This window comes from Salvelinus fontinalis, chromosome 33, assembly GCF_029448725.1.
Source record: "Salvelinus fontinalis isolate EN_2023a chromosome 33, ASM2944872v1, whole genome shotgun sequence".
NCBI classification, from domain to species: domain Eukaryota; kingdom Metazoa; phylum Chordata; class Actinopteri; order Salmoniformes; family Salmonidae; genus Salvelinus; species Salvelinus fontinalis.
The window spans coordinates 18812615-18830061 of record NC_074697.1 but is presented as its reverse complement, the minus strand read 5'-3'; the positions used below and the strand labels follow the sequence as shown (position 1 = coordinate 18830061).

Here is a 17447-nt window from a genome sequence, read left to right as displayed (position 1 = left end):
CTCAAACACATTAAGAAGGAAAGATATTGACAAGGCACACCTGTTAATTGATATGCATTTCAGGTGATTACCTCATAAAGCTGGTTGAGTGAAAATAAAGAAAAACCCTTGAATGAGTAGGTGTCCAAACTTTCAACTTGTACTGTATATTTTTATTATTATTATTATAAAACATCATTATTTTTTAGAACCGAGGTCCAAATCTCAGTGTCCTTATTTGGCATGATTTGGGCCCAGGGCTAAAATAATGTCCCTATGTAGTCTGACCACATTGGGCCGATGCGTCTTTGCTCATCGGCTTCACATTGTGTCCAAGGCAGGTTTCCCCAAGGGCAGACCTCTCTTTGCCTGAAATAACCCCACCCTTTGGATTGGCTGCCCTTATTTGGACTTTTGGGGCCCAATATGCGCTCATGTTATTGGCCTTATGTGTTTTACCCACCCTGTGCCAATTTATGCATACATCCATAGCTCTGTCTATGATTTCCAGGGTGGTGACATTTTCCCGGCCTCATCCCTCAGCTTTTTACAAAAACACTTGGGGTACAGCTTTGTTATTGTTTGAACTGCAGATTGCCTCTGAGGTATGTAGTTTAGCACCTATTATAGTTTCGCAAATGTATTTATTTTTATTTTACCCTTATTTTACCAGGTAAGTTGACTGAGAACACATTCTCATTTACCGCAACGACCTGGAGAATAGTTACAGGGGAGAGGAGGGGGGATGAATGAGCCAACGTAGAAAGGTGAAGAAAGTAGAGCAATCGAGATGAGGAAGTAGAAATGACAGAGAGTGATAGGGATGGGGAAAAGGACAAGCACAGGGGAATAGTGAACAGAGCAGAGATGGAAGCAGAGGAGTGGAATAGCCTAAAGGAGAGAAATGTCTTTGAAGTGGCACGAAATGTTTTAAAATTATTTTTGCATGAAGCATAGTTCTCTCTTCCTTCCTTCCATAGCCATTTGACCAGAGTGGCAATCCATTTTATGTGGCATATGGAAGATATCATTCAATTTAATACTTGTAATATTAACTGGAGGAGACAGTAATAGGCAATTCCACGGTAACAGAATTGCGCTGAGACTCACTTAAAATGTTTCACTTAATATTTATTCTAAACAAAAAACATTGATTTGAAAGTTTAACAAACGTACAACTCCATGCACAAGGACTACCTTTAACAATTTACACTAAAAATGTTGCAAAAACACATTCACTGGAAGAATTGTGCAGTAACGGAATTCAGGTGAACATTTTTTATATGACCACATTTTCCAAAAACTCTGTAAAATATCTGCTCTGAATTAAGATTCAAAGGCGTCTGCGGAAACAATGGGGTGTAAGCTATGTATGACATGACACATTGACTTTGAAAACATCTATTTTGGTTATTGAACTACAGTAAGTGAAGTAGAATTACACCCGGTAACGGAATTGCGGTAACGGAATTTCATCATGGGTCCACAATCTGTGCCACACAGAAATAATTATGGATATTCATGTAATTCTCTTCATGGTGATGTATCCTATATTGGTACACAACGGTATACATATGCAATATCCTCTCCTGCACATTTGGGGTATTATTCTACACACTGGCTATTATTTTAATTAGCTCTGCCCCCAAACAAGACCAAATCTGAACCAATCATAAATGTCTATGTTTCATAAGTTTGGACATCAAAGTACAGCACAGTAGAGCTCAGTAGAGTACATCAGAGTACAATAGAGCACAGCACAGTAGAGTTCAGTACAGTACATTAGAGTAGAGTAGAGTATAGCACAGTTGAGTTGAGTAGAGTAGAGTAGAGTAGAGTAGAGCACAGCACAGTAGAGTTCAGTACAGTACATTAGAGTAGAGTAGAGTAGAGTAGAGTAGAGTAGAGTAGAGTAGAGCACAGCACAGTAGAGTTCAGTACAGTACAGTACATTAGAGTAGAGTATAGCACAGTATAGTACAGTACAGCAGGGCACAGTAGAGTTCAGTACAGTACAGTAGAGTAGAGTTCAGTACTGCAAGGTACTGTAGAGTAGAGTACAGTACAGTACAATACAGTACATTATAGAGGGAAAATGGCTGGTCTGAGGTAAGGCCTAGCATTGGAACAATTTAGACTTGACGAACATGAATATTAGTACGCAGGCTGAGGTGGAAATTAACTGCCATTCAAAATGAGGAGCAAATCAAGGGGAATGTAAAGTACATGGGGCATGCTAATATGCTAACGCTAACAATCTTCTGCCCCGTGGCCACTGCACAGTACAGACAGATACTTTCTTTTGTCTTGGCAAAGCGGGGGTGATTTGACACAATGATTGTTTTCACAGGCCAATTAGGAGCTGTGCACCTTTTCTCATCCAATTAGCTGGGTGACGAGCGATCGGGTGAGGCAGCTCTGAGACTGCATGGTTTAACATCCTGCATGCTAACGACACAGCAGATCAGTCTGGGAAATCCTGCTCCCATCATTCTCGTAAATATATTCTCTTAAGTCTTCTCCTAAAGATACATCGCCTTTCTATTCTCTCTAAGTCCCTTAACCTCCAAGAGTCGATTGACAACTGGTGCGTCAAACTAAGTAACATAATATAAATTAAGCTAGAGATATAAGATAGAGATATATGCATATTTTGGATGCGTCTCTATCCACCACCATCCGCCGATGTCGCACTTCCGCATCTGGGGTGAAAGGTGGCAGAGCTAGAGCGGTTTTGTCAGACCATGAGACACCTCGATGTCTCATGAGACGTCCGTAGCATCTGAATGGTTTGGCCTACAAATGAATACTACCACTCTATTAGACTCACGGACACGATGGTGGTGTCCGTTTTGCTCTACGACCCCCACAAGTGTCAGGGGACTCGTTTGAAGTCGGTACCGTCGACGTGCTAACTTCTGTTTGTAGTGTCCAAACCATTTGGGCTACAAACTAATGGGACCCCACAGTAGAAAGGGGAGATTCTTAAGAACACAAAAGTGTTCTGTTCTCTGTTTTGCTCTACAACCCCCACAACTTGGAACGAATTGGAACGAACCTGGAACGAATTGCAAAAATCTCTGAAGTTGGAGACTTTTATCTCCCTCAACAACTTTAAAAATCTGCTATCTGAGCAGCTAACCGATCGCTGCAGCAGTACATAGTCCATCTGTAAACTACCCACCCAATTTACCTACCTCACCCCCAAACTGCTTTTATTTATTTACTTTTCTGCTTTTTTGCACACCAGTATCTCTTCTTGCACATGATCATCTGATGATTTATCACTCCAGTGTTAATCTGCTAAATTGTAATTATTCGATTTATTGCCTACCTCATGCCTTTTGCACACATTGTATATAGATTCTCTTTTTTCTACCATGTTATTGACTTGTTTATTGTTTACTCCATGTGTAACTCTGTGTTGTTGTCTGTTCACACTGCTATGCTTTATCTTGGCCAGGTCGCAGTTGCAAATGAGAACTTGTTCTCAACTAGGCTACCTGGTTAAATAAAGGTGAAATAAAAAAATAAAATAAAAAAAAACTGTCACCGGACTCGTCTGAAGGTAATCGGTACTGGTTAAAAAAAACGAATGAGGTTAAATATGTGTAAAATATATATATGTGTTTTTTTTCTTCTGATTTCCTATATCACCTACATATAGTACAGCCACTTAAACACCTTGTTTCTTATGATGTATTTTTTTACTGTCAATTATGAATGTGTTATTCAATGTGTTTCTCTGGGCTATAGTAGTGAAGGCCAAAATCAATATTTTTTAAATATTTTTTTATACCTAAAGGTGTCCTAAAATTAAAAATCAAATAGCTAAATGATTCATAGTACAACCCATTTTAATACAATTTCACATGTAAACTTAGAACAAATACAATTTTAAACACTAACCATAACCTTTACCTTCACACTAACCCTAGCTTCATGTGAACACCCCGGTTCAACCCTAACCCTCAACCACAACACTAACACTAACCCTAGATTCATGTGTACACCCGGTTGCACCCTAACCCCAAACCTATCCCTAGCCTCGACCCAACCCTAACCCTAGCCTCCAACCTAACCCTAGCCACAATCCTAACCCTTAGCTCTAACCCTAGCCTCAAATTTAAAGGCTAGGGATAGGTTTGGGGTTAGGGATGAAGCTCTAACCCGAACCCTTTCCCTTGATAAAGGACCAATAATCTAATGTGTTGTTGTCTCTCTCCTCTGTAGGGAACGTGTTTCTGGTGAGCCTGGCTTTTGCTGACCTGGTGGTGGCCTTCTACCCCTACCCCCTGGTGCTCTACGCCATCTTCCATGACGGCTGGTCGCTGGGAGAGACACAGTGCAAAGTGACTAAGACCTGTCTGTCTGTGTGCTGTCTTTCTCTCTAGCCCTGTTTATACCTGGTTCTAACATGTTTCCTTTGTCCTGATATTGTCCACATTCTGATTGTGCCCACATTTTTAGACAGGTGTAAATTATTAAAACTCAGATTATGATATGACTGTGATCTGATCTTCCTGACCGTCTCTGGAGGTAGTCAAGTACATATTGCATATATAATGTGTGAGTTAAATGTATGTTTGTGTGTGTATAAGGATGACAATCTTATTTGGACAAGATCAGGACAAGGCTTCTGTCTGCTTTCTTTGTTTTATTCTGTCTTTCTTTTTTTCTTTCTCAATGTATCTATGCTCGCCTCTTATCTCTCTAGCCCTGATTATACCTGCCTTTAACATGCATCCTTTATTCTGATCTTGACCTGATCTTATCTATTTACACTTATAAGATCTGATCATAATCAGATCACAATGGGTCTTTTAATAATCTACACTAAAAATGTGTGTCAGGACCAGGTATAAACAGTGCTTCTGCCCCCCCCCCCCCCTCTCCCTCTCTCTCTCTCTAGGTCAGTGGTTTCCTGATGGGCCTGAGCGTCATCGGCTCCATCTTCAACATCACCGGCATCGCCATCAACCGCTACTGCTACATCTGTCACAGCTTTGCTTATGATAAGCTCTACAGCTATCGCAACACCCTCCTACTGGTGGGGCTCATCTGGCTCCTCACCATCCTGGCCATCATACCAAACTTTTTTGTAGGGTCACTCCAGTACGACCCCAGGGTATATTCGTGTACCTTTGCTCAGGCCGTCAGTACATCGTACACCATCACTGTGGTGGTGATTCATTTCTTCGTGCCCATCGCCGTGGTTACCTTCTGCTACCTGAGGATCTGGATCCTGGTCATCCAGGTGAGGAGGAAGGTGAAGTCAGAGGTGAAGCCCCGCCTCAAACCCAGCGACATGCGCAACTTCATCACCATGTTTGTGGTGTTCGTGCTCTTCGCCATCTGCTGGGCGCCGCTCAACTTCATTGGGCTGGCCGTGGCCATCGACCCGGAGACGGTGGCGCCACGGATCCCCGAGTGGCTGTTCGTGGTCAGCTACTTCATGGCGTACTTCAACAGTTGCCTTAACGCCATCATCTACGGCCTGCTCAACCAGAACTTCCGTAAGGAATACAAACGGATTATAATGGCCATGTGGATGCCTGGTCTGTTCTTCCAGGAGGCGTCACAGGGGGGTACAGAGGGTATGAGGAGCAAGCACTCGCCCAGACTGGGACTCAACAACAACGATCACATCAAAGGAGAGGCTTTGTGACGTTGACGCCAAGGTTCTCCACTCCTTTCCCATGTGTTCTGTTTATTTTGTCAGTCGTGGAGTGCCATTTCTCTATTATATCTCACTGACTGCACAGTTGTGCTGTTACCAAAGCCTCAATGAACTCTCGGAATGGTGCGGATTAAAGAGAGAGAGCGAGACATACACAAGAAAAGAGAGAAAGAGAGAGGAGGTGTTGACTAATGATAACTGACTCTGTTATTCACAATTCAAAGAGTGCCATTCATGAAGCATACAGTATACACTACATGACCAAAAGTATGTGGACACCTGCTCATCAAACATCTCATTCCAAAATCATGAGCATTAATAGAGAGTTGGTCTCACCTTTGCTGCTATAACAGCCTCCACTCTGATGGGAAAGCTTTCCACTAGATGTTGGAACATTGCTGCGGTGACTTGCTTCCATTCAACAACAAGAGCATTAGTGAGGTTGGGCACTGATGTTGGGCGATTAGGCCTGGTTCACAGTCGGCGTTCCAATTCATCCTAAAAATATTTGATGGGGTTGAAGTGAAAAACAGTCCCAGATCATTATTGTTCCTCCACCAAAGTTTACAGTTGGCACTATGCATTGGAGCAGGTAGTGTTCTCCTGACATCTACCAAACCCAGACTCCTCCGTTGGACTGCCAGATGGTGAAGAGTAATTCATCACTCCAGAGAACACGTTTCCACTGCTCCAATGTCGGCGAGCTTTACACCACTCCAGCCGGGGCTTGGCATTACGGATGGTAATCTTATGCTTGTGTGCGGCTGCTTGGCCATGGAGGAACAGTTCTAGTGCTGGCGTTGCTTCCAGAGGCAGTTTGGAACTGGGTAGTGAGTGTTGCAACCGAGGACAGGCGATTTTTCCACACTACGCGCTTCAGCACTCGGTAGTCCCATTCTGTGAGCTTGCCTATCACTTTGCGGCTGAGCCATTGTTGCTCCTAGATGTTTTCACTAAAACCGCACTAACAGTTGACTGGGGAAGCTCAAGCAGGGCAGAAATTTGACTTGTTGGAAAGTTTGTCATCCTATGACGGTGCCACGTTTAAAGTCACTTAGCTCTTCAGTAAAGCCATTCTACTGCCAATGTTTGTCTATGGAGATTCGCATTGCTGTGTGTTCGATTTTATTCGACTGTCAGCAACGGGTGTGGCTGAAATAGCCGAATCCACTGATTTGAAGGGGTGTCCACATACTTTTGTACATATAATGTATGTTCTAACTTATTATGTATCATACTCTTATGTACACCTCAGGCTGTCTGCCTGTTCTCTGCTGCTGTAACAATATGCATTTTAAAGTGGAAGCACCAAAATTATAATTACATTTTTTTTACACCATTACATCCATTGCATTTTTATATAGGACAGTGTATTTAAAGACACGCATTACCTTCACAGTTTCCTCTGTAAGAAAGTTATTTATCACACTTTTTTTTACATTTTCTATATCTATATATTGTTATCATTATGACAATCATTATGACCAGCGTACATTAGCGTAGATCACAATTTGTAAAAATCCTTTTGGTTGTAAATAACAAATAAGTGATGGATCATGCCAACGTTAGGAGCTCACAAGGTCCTACTACTAACTAGGCAATTGGATTGTCAAAAGGTGCCTGATTTTATGCTCATTATCTCAAACAGGAGATTTGCCAAAAACAACCCCTTTACGATTTAACCCAGTTAGTATGGGTTAACTCATTAGGGTTACAGTCAGCATATAGCATTAGGCTTAGAGTTACACAAGGATATAAGACTGAGTAGTCAACTACATTAGATACATCAGCAGATTTTGTAATATCTGTTGACACAGGAATGGGGCGCTATGATACCCCACGGCAGAGTGTCCTGAAAAACCCTTGCTGGTACATTATAAGCACAACGAAACTGTTTTAACTCGGATGACATTGTACTTATGCTGTTTACAGGTTTAAACTGAACTCTTAGTAATGCATGAAGACTTATTCTATGCATTTTACACTTCATGTCATTACCTTAAAACACTACAGAAAACCAACTTACTCAATACCAGGGGCGCAACTTTCACTGGGGACGGGGGGGACATGACCTCCTAAATTCTGAAATTGCATTTTTGTCCCCCCCAGTTTTATCATTCCACTGTGATAATAAATGCTGCACAGGTTTGCTTTAGGAACATGCGGATGCCTCAGAGTTGTCGGTTAAGCAGTTTTCTGGTTTTCACTCAGCTGGATTTAGGACCGCACAGACACCACAGAGTGTGCGGACAGGCTGTGTGAACAGAGGCAGCTGCTGTCTGTGTTGTGTTTTTTCTCAGAGTTGTAAAAGCAAACAGAGCAAAAACTGGCTACTCTTTAGTTGACTGATCTAGCTGGCAAGGTAACTGCTGTTTGACAGAAAACAAGTATTTACTCCCAGTGCTGAGCTAGTAGTGTAACTGACATGTTACTTTAGCTAATGTTTCATCCTATCTCGACTGAAGTGAATGAACCACTAGCAGCTAGTTAGCTAGCTGGTAACTACCACAGCCAGTTCAGCTCTAGTTAGCTATCTGTCAGGTAGCAGTTTCTAACAGCTGTTGTGTGTATGGAAATGTTTTGTAGCCTTTGTTTTTTCCCCGTTTCAACAGAAGTACATTTGATAATGTACCATTGTACCATTAGCTAGAGCTAGAGCTAGCCAAAAGGTGGCTAACATCAGCTAGCTAGCTAGCTCACAATCATTCACACCATACCTGAATCAAACGATGAAACCAGCGGCCAAACGACTGAAGACTAGGGCTGTCCATGACCCCAAAAAATCCTGTCATCCTGTTCTTTCGCCAATCGATTGGTCAAAATGTTCAAACTTATTTTTACATATATAGACACACACCCTATGTTTGAATAAAACCAATTACGTATGCACTGAGCTTGTCTGAATCTTTAAGCAGACTGTTTGATTAAATAATTAAGACACACATCTGACTCAAGAAAGAGCTTGATGGTCACACTGTTTAAAAAGATGACAGCGAGTGTCTGTGTGACTGGTGCACGTTGTCTTGCTCTTCTCCCTACTGCAGCGAAAAGGCACCAAAGCACAGCAAGTGTTTATTGCACTGTCCATGCTGAAGCTGAAACATAATTTCATCCATTTAGTTTCTTACTTGTTTCTGACTGGAAAGATCTGTTACCAAAGTCCCTAATTTGTTTAGGAAAAACATTCTCTATTCCCTCAACCCATGTTCTATTTATGTGAAACGTGTACGCATCGAATGCATCTGACCAATAGGGTTATATATTGGTTATAACAAACGCCAAACACAGTAACACGTGACAGCAAAATGGATGTGGAGGACGTGAAAAAGAAACTGGAAACGTGTGAATGTTTACTAGTTGCTTAGGAAGGAAAGGAGAAATCTGACCTGTTTAAGATATTTGACTTAGTTGTGGAAACTACTGGAGATAAAAGTAAAAGAGGGTGTAGTATTATGTGTGCCAAACTGTTGCTGTTAGATTCGAATATAACACTTTTTCCTGACAACTTGGAACAGTGTAAACAGTGATTAAGTGTACTAGTCTGTTCTAACAAAGAAAAAAAAAAGTATATATAGCCTTTATTACAGCAGTCTCAAACCATTTGCATGCATTCGTGAATTGCGGTTTATTTATTGTTCAGGCTAATTATTGAAAGCTTCCTTTGTTATTGAATTTAATAACTAAAACGCTTGATTGCATTTCAAAGCATGAATGTCTCATATACTGTGTGATGGCATGAAGGAATGAACGATTGATTGATACAGTAGCCTATATATTGAAATATAGGCCTAAGTCAGTTACAGAATTAAGACTAAACAGGTTGCTCTCTCAGCCCTACAGCTCCATGGTGGTTATTCAAGGATACTATACCAAGCCTACTAATGATAACGACATGACGTATTATGGTAATGAGGATCATAATAATAATTGTAATATTAACAATATGAAGGAGATCAAGAAAAAGGATGGCATAGGAGCGAGAGCTGTGCTGCATAATATGTGTGACAAACAGGTGCAGTTAGATTACAATAAAAAATGTCTGCCTCTTTGGAACGGTGTAAACAACACTAAATAAATTATAAGTAATAGCAGTCTGTTCCAATGAACATAAAAATCTAAAGCCTTTATTACAGTATAGCAAAGATTTAAAAAATCTGAATGTGAAATTGCTTCATCCAACATTTTACCGTTGCATGAGGCTCGGTGCTCACGGAATTAGGAGGCTAATAAACAGAACTCAAACAGGCAACAGAAGCAAGGTCTGTCTTATTTCTGTAGCTATAAAAGGATGATATGTAAAGCCAGGCACATTTAACAGTTAGGCTTTTGATTATAGACCGAATTAAGTTGGTTTCCCCTCTCCTCAATTTCCTTAGACAATTAGGCTAAGGCAAGGGCTGTTTCCTCATCTCTGCTGCTGCTGCCTCCGTCACATTGTTCTCATTCTCAATATGCTTGTTAACTTTGCTAATATGCACATAGCAACATAGGGAAAGGCGCCAATTCTAAGGCGCACTGAAGATTATGTTTCAGACCCGCAGACTGCGACCGTATCCAATGCGTTGTTATGAGATAATATTAAATTTATTAGTGTTGCCCCATTATGTTTACATAATATAACCATACACAATTTCAGTATCACATGCCTTAGTGATGGACTGTGCCCATGGCCGCCGCAATGGATTAGTCCACTGAGACAGGCGCGAATCAGAACGTAGTCTTGTGCACCATGAACATTTTTTATTGTGACTGCTAGATTTAAGAAATCTCTGTCGACCAACAGCCTATCAACCAAACAACCAACCAGTTGACTAAATGGGGTCAGCCCTACTGAAGAGCTATATTCTGATGTTTTTCAGCGCAATGTAAAGTTTTTATTAGTCAGTATAACAATGTAACGTTATTGATCTGTCAGTTTCCCTAGTTAATTCCCTACTTTTCACACTGACACGTACTAAACAGCTCTACAGGCTTCACTGTCATGATGCACTGTCAGTAGACAACACTATGCATATCATGTCTTAGCAGGATCAGATGGCAGACCAGTCTACGGCGCTCAGGTGAATTTTGCAGTATATTATAACAATCAGTGAATGATACAAAGATCCATCTTGAGTTGATAGGTAGGTTACAGTCTGGGATCTGGGAATAATGGTCATTTCAATTATTGAACCGTTGATTCTCTTCTTGGTTAATATGTATAAATCTACATCAAGGTAATTCCTTGTCATGCCTCATCTGAGCAGGATGAGATGGTGTCATGGGTCTCATCAGGGCCAGACACCCAGGGAAGGCCAGTCAGCGATGACGCAGAGGTAAACTTTTGCAGACACAACACTTTATTATCTCTGTGCAGCAATGACTGGAAAAACAAGAAGCTTCAAAGATTGTTGATTTCCAAACTGTATCACCGGTTGATAGAGGCTTTTCCCGATAACACAAAACATGTCAAACAGAAATGTGAAGACCTAAGAGACACTACTGATGATGATGAATGCATGCAGATATGTTGAGTTCCCAGTCCTGTTCTTTAAATCTGAGACATAAAGGACTGCACTTTAAGACCATCCATAGAACGTTCTATATGCCAAGGAAACTGAATATCACGCACTCAGAAATATAATTATTCTGCTCAAGGTGTAAAGCACAAAAAGGGACATATTTGCATATGTTATGTTCTTGTCAAGGCTGGCTGAATTCTGGAAAAGAGTATGTTATTTCAGCTCAGCATTTCTACAGATTCTCCCTTCTCCCTGTTTGGAAATGTTGATACTGGAGATTGTTGTCCGAAGAACATTTATAGCGGCTAAGAAATGCATTGTCATTAATTAGAAGGTTGGTTATCCTCCCACAATGGATGGAATGAATGTTATACAACACTAGATTAGATGTTTTACCAGATTAAGGGTATACTGTGCAACTTTCATAAAGTCTGGATGCCTTATATGGAATACTGTACGACAAAAGCAGTCTGTATTGAAAACATGCCCAAATCAGGGGAGATATTTATTTAGGCAATCCCTAGCTTCTGGGCTGCTCAGTCTTGGCCCTTGGGGTCTGCTGTACTGTTGGTTGTCACTCTGGCCTTGACCTAACACACCCGAATCCAATAATGAATGTTTCACTAAGATCCTGAGTGGGGTGTGTTGGGTTGGGGGGCTGCAGGGCCATGGACCCCTACGAGCAGGGAGGGTTGACCCAGCTATATTGTGTGCAGGTAAAAAGAGCTCTACACTACTATTAGCCCTATGATATGTATTATATGGAGGGTGTACTGTTTCTGTGTGTTAATATGTAGGTGTATGTGGGTTTTTATTTAACTTATGTTTTCCAAACCTTTCCCTTGAGACATAAAAACAAGAACAAAAAAGATGGGCAGATAGTTGAGTTATTGACTAGACTGGTAGGGGTCGGGTTTGCAGGCGGCTCGGGCTGCCTGGGCGGTCCGGCGGAAATTTGATACAGAGGATGTCTTAATAAAGACAATCAAAAGTCTTTGTACATTATTTGTAAGAGTTGTTAGGCTATTGGTTAAAGGTGCACCACAATATTTATTATTGAATTATCATTGATCTAGTTCAGTCTTGTCAATAACATAAACATATTTAATAATGATCTCTTACCTAGCTTGATGACTGTGGGCCTTTTTGCTTACTTTTTGTTGTTCTAAATAGAGACGGCAACAAGAGGGGTCATATTAGATTGTGTAGAAATGCATGAAATAAGCTTAGATGCCCCTAAAAATGGGAGGACCCCCAGACCCCCTGCCAAGTTGTCCTCCCCATGTATAAAATCAAAGTTGCGCCCCTGCTCAATACTTTATCTATGTGAATAATGACAATACTGTTTTTATGAAGAAGTTAATCTTAGTACAAATCAGTTAAATTAATTCAGGCCATAATGACGCTGAATACCAATGTTGTGATACTGTGTTCCATGATGATGCAGAATGTGCATGATAAACTTTGATGCTTTGTATATTTTTTGGGTTGCGTGTTTGTTTTTTATTTTTGCTTTGCTTTAGTTTTGAAGAGACTAGGAGCTCTATTCAATCCGTATCGCAGAAGTTCAGCGTTGCAGTGTGATTGAAATTTAAAGGTAATGTTCGCGCGTTAGCATTCACGGTATTCACTGCATATGTCGGCTCAATCGTAAATCACTTTTACATTTATATCATGCAATCTGATTTATGAACTGATACATAAAACGACGCTGGATTCAAAACATACAGTTTTTCAATTAAAATGATTATACAAAATTCTTGCAACTAATAGAATGTTTTATATGTGAGCGACACAACCATCCCAGCTCTGCAGATTCTGCTGTGAAGAGACAGAAACATTAGATCATTAGTTTTGGTACTGTCCATATGTAGCTTGTTTTTGGTCGCAGGTTCAGGAATGGCTGAAGAATTGCAACATTTTCCTGGAGCTAACTCTGCAAATAGCACTGCTGGGTGATTTGAAAAAGCATCATCAATCGATCAATAATATAATAATACTCTTAGCAACATTTTTTATCTTTAATTTACAATCTGTAGAAACTATGGGAATAGAAAGGTTCAGAACTTTTGTGGAACATCACGGCACAGTGGAAAAATGTGGTGTTCAGAGATAGATGGAAGGGGTTGAGTGGAGCTGAAGTGTGGGACTTAATATAACAAGATAACTCATGTAAAATATACTGTGTCCGTAAATGTATATAGGCTCAAAACCTTTGTGAAACAGCACAATGGAAAAATCTAGAAATCAATACTGGATGGTTTTCAGAGATCGATGGGAGGGGTTGAGGGTAGCTGAAGGATGGGACTAAAAACAAACAAAAGATAACTATTGTAAAATATACTGTGTCTGTAAAATGTATATAGTGTGTATAAACTGGAAGTAGAAGCATAAGTGTTGTTGTCCATTAGTTTACTCCAATTAGGAGAGGGGTGGTTAGGGGAAAATAATAAAGACATTAAAAAAACACTTCAGCGATACAGATTCAACAGAGTCCTAGCTTGATTTCTGAAGACCTTGTGAAAACTACCGCTGAAGATATCGATGATGTTGACAAAGATGATATGATGATGAATATCATGATGATCATGTTGGTGAGAGGAAGATGCTTCTTATTAGGCATGTATGCATGTGGATGAAAACGGAGAAGGAGTGGAGTGGTCAAGCTACAAGATTTGTGCTTTTGTAATTAAGCGAAACACATTGGATTTATTGCAATGTTTTACATATAAAATCAATGAAAAACATGATTTTGAAGGGTTGTCGATGTAAAAGTTTAGATGTTAATAAAAGCCTTTATTTTTAATAACTTTTCTCAGTTAATTACTGCTTTTCAGACACATTGGTGATACTGTAAATCAGAACTGAGATGGCTAAGACAATTCATTTAGAAGAGGCAGATGCACTTTTTGATATTGCTGGATTTGTAAAACACACATGTTTTTCTGTGCAGTGAGTGATGTGAAAACGACAGCTGCTGGAGAGAAGTCTCTCTTCCTCTTCCTCTTTTGTTCTCTCTCACCCACCGTCATCTCTCCCTCTTTCTGTTTGATCTCTCTTCCTCCATTTCTCTCGCATTCTCCCTCTCGTTCTCTCATTATTTCCTGTCTGCTCTTAGCTATTCCTTCTTCGTTCACTTCACTGCTTGCCCCATACTTCTGTATGTGCTCAGTACTTGAGGCCGCCCTCTGTGAGCACTGCTTAGTGGTGGATGGGAGAATAATGCATACAAATTGCCTCTGTCGGCCCAAACATTTCTGAAGTTCCAGAGCACCCATCATCTCTATGCTTGTATATTTGTTTGTTTCTTTGCATCCCCATTAGCTTTTGCAGAAGCAGCAGCTACTCTTCCTGTGGTCGTGTGTGTGTGTGTGTGTGTGTGTGTGTGTGTGTGTGTGTGTGTGTGTGTGCGTGCGTGCGTGCGTGCGTGCGTGCGTGCGTGCGTGAGAAACCTGTTCCTTCTGCCATAACCAGGTCAGCTTTGCACTTTCTCCTGGAGCATCTCACAGTAGGCGGAGACCACACAAATTCTGACAGACAGTACTGCAGCACTGGCCCAGAAAGTATGGACACTTTAGGGTGTGTTCGGAGGCGCACACTTGTCACCTTTATTTGGTTTGTTCACATACGACATCATCATGTTAACACACATGCTAAGAATCTCCAGGCGATGTCTCTTCCCTCTTAGTTACTCCACACGCACGCACTCATGCACACCCACACACCCACGCACATACCTACACGCACGCACGCACACACACCCACACACACACTTTTCACAGAAGGTGGTGTAAAACAGAGGTGTTTAATTGATCTCTCAGCGAGAGGCAGGCAGATTACCATCGCTGAAAGGCAAATGACAATGTCATGAACAGTAAAAACGCTTGTCAGAGGGGTGTCGTCGCTCAGCCCCCCTCCTACCCTCTCCCTACCTGGGCGTGTGTGCAAGGTTGGGGAGTAATGAATTACATGTAATCCGTTACATGAAAGGTATTACAAAAAACGGTAACTGTAAACCGTTATGTTACCAGCAAAATTATTGTAATCAGATTACAGATACTTTTGAAAAACAAGATGATTACTCCGAGGATTACTTTTACATTCAGAAAGGACGTTTGCAGAAAAAAATCTTTGACACTTCTGTTTTCTCAATGACATTCAAATCAGCATTGAAAAAAGGTGCAAATTTAAGTTTGTTCCACCTGAGCGAGTCTGACCACAAGTCAGAGACCACTATGATGACACACCAAATGTGTTTGATGGATCGCGGGAGAAGAGCAGGAATAGGCTAGAGTCCAAGCTATGTCTACCAATTTTATTTAACTAGGCAAGACAGTTAAGAACAAATTCTTATTTACAATGACAGCCTAGGAACAGTGAGTTAACTGCCTTGTTCAGGAGCAGAACGACAGATTCGACCTTTCTGTTGCTGGCCCAACCACTAGGTTGCTGGCTTCTAACCACTAGGCTACCTGCCACCCCAATTGTGTGACTGCTGTCGGCATCCAAAGATTATCCAACTTGAAAAAACGCATGGATGTAAGGATGACAGCAGTGGTGTAGTCTACGACTATACGGATATCACTTATTATTTATATCTACATAGTGTAAAGCATTGATGTGAATCACACTGCTGCTCTCTCATTTAGCTATTTGCGCCTTACAGATTGTGTTTGTTGTGGATGGCTGTTCACAAATCTAAACGTGTATTTGACCCCAATAATGCTATCATGACACAAGGCGAGACCCAAATGCAGACACAGGAGGCAGATGGTTGGAGTTTAAGATGTTTAATGAATCCAAAAGGAGTAGGCAAGAGAATGGTCGTGGACAGGCAAAAGGTCATAACCAGATCAGAGTCCAGGAGGTACAGACTGGCAGGCAGGCTCGAGGTCAGGGCAGGCAGAATAGTCAGGCCGGCAGGTACAGAGTCCAGAACAGGCAAGGGTCAAAACTGGGAGGACTAGAAAAAGGAGAAAAGTCAAAGCAGGAAAACTGGATAAACCACTGGTAGGCTTGGACATACAAGACAAACTGGCACAGAGAGACAGGAAACACAGGGATAAATACACTGGGGAAAACAAGCGACACCTGGAGCGGTTGGAGACAATAACAAGGACAGTTGAAACAGATCAGGGTGTGACAAATGGTTGAATTCAAGAAGTTTAGGCTGCCTATCAAGCATTGTTTTTACAGCTGCATAGTGCGGACCCAAGCCTATGGAATAAAAATAGGACTTTTATTGCTCAATCTAATTCATGCTGATAAAAATTATATATCCATTGATTCTTGAAGAATATAACATAAATGCCCCAACAATTTATAAATGTTCAACTGTCATACTCCAAGAAAACCCAAAATATAAACGTGTTTTTCTCCAATGTTTGTGTTACGCACGCCTCTAAGAAAAGGGAACGCAACACCCTGCTACAACTCAACTCCTCGTGAAGCGAAAGAGGTATGGACTGTAGGTGCGAGTAAGGATGACTAAAGTCAGAATTTACCGTTTACTAGGACTTATTTCCTTAAACGGTAATATGGGGAAAAGGGGCTGGACGGAACCAAAGCAAAGAAAGTAAATATCAAAGCTTCCCCCTCTCCTATCTAACCTGCCTACCCACTACTTACCTATCTTAGCACCACCTGGTTCCCTAACCAAAATACAGGGGGTGGTCCGCCCAGGTCTTACCTAGTGTGCCAAGACAGTGAATATACTACGGGTATATGTATGCCCTCGGGCCTTTTGCCTAAGCACTCCCTAAGTGCCTTCCCCTTCCCCCCTGGGAACAAATGAAACAGAATAATTAACAATTTCACAAACACTTTACAACAAAACTGAGTAAACTAACTCAGGCCACTAAAGAAGCTTTGACAAAGCAACAAACACAGAACTCTTTCTAATGATTTCTCCAAAACATTCCATCTCCCTCTAATGATTTCTCCAAAACATTCCATCTCCCTCTAATGATATCTCCCTCTAATGATATCTCCCTCTAATGATATCTCCCTCTAATGATATCTCCCTCTAATGATATCTCCCTCTAATGATATCTCCCTCTAATGATATCTCCCTCTAATGATATCTCCCTCTAATGATATCTCCCTCTAATGATATCTCCCTCTAATGATATCTCCCTCTAATGATATCTCCCTCTAATGATATCTCCCTCTAATGATATCTCCCTCTAATGATATCTCCCTCTAATGATATCTCCCTCTAATGATATCTCCCTCTAATGATATCTCCCTCTAATGATATCTCCCTCTAATGATATCTCCCTCTAATG

General features: G+C 41.1%; 1 protein-coding gene across 1 annotated transcript in view; it reads left to right on the top strand.

Annotated features, from left to right (window-relative positions):
• The window catches only part of LOC129831783 (melatonin receptor type 1B-B-like), a 101054-nt gene extending 87085 nt beyond the window's left edge, over nt 1-13969 (top strand). The window contains exons 2-3 of the mRNA XM_055895228.1: nt 4213-4331; nt 4892-13969. Of these exons, the coding sequence (XP_055751203.1) occupies nt 4213-4331; nt 4892-5647 (875 nt within the window). The 3' untranslated portion in view covers nt 5648-13969. The remainder of the gene's footprint in view (nt 1-4212; nt 4332-4891) is intronic.
• Nucleotides 13970-17447: the final 3478 nt, after the last annotated feature.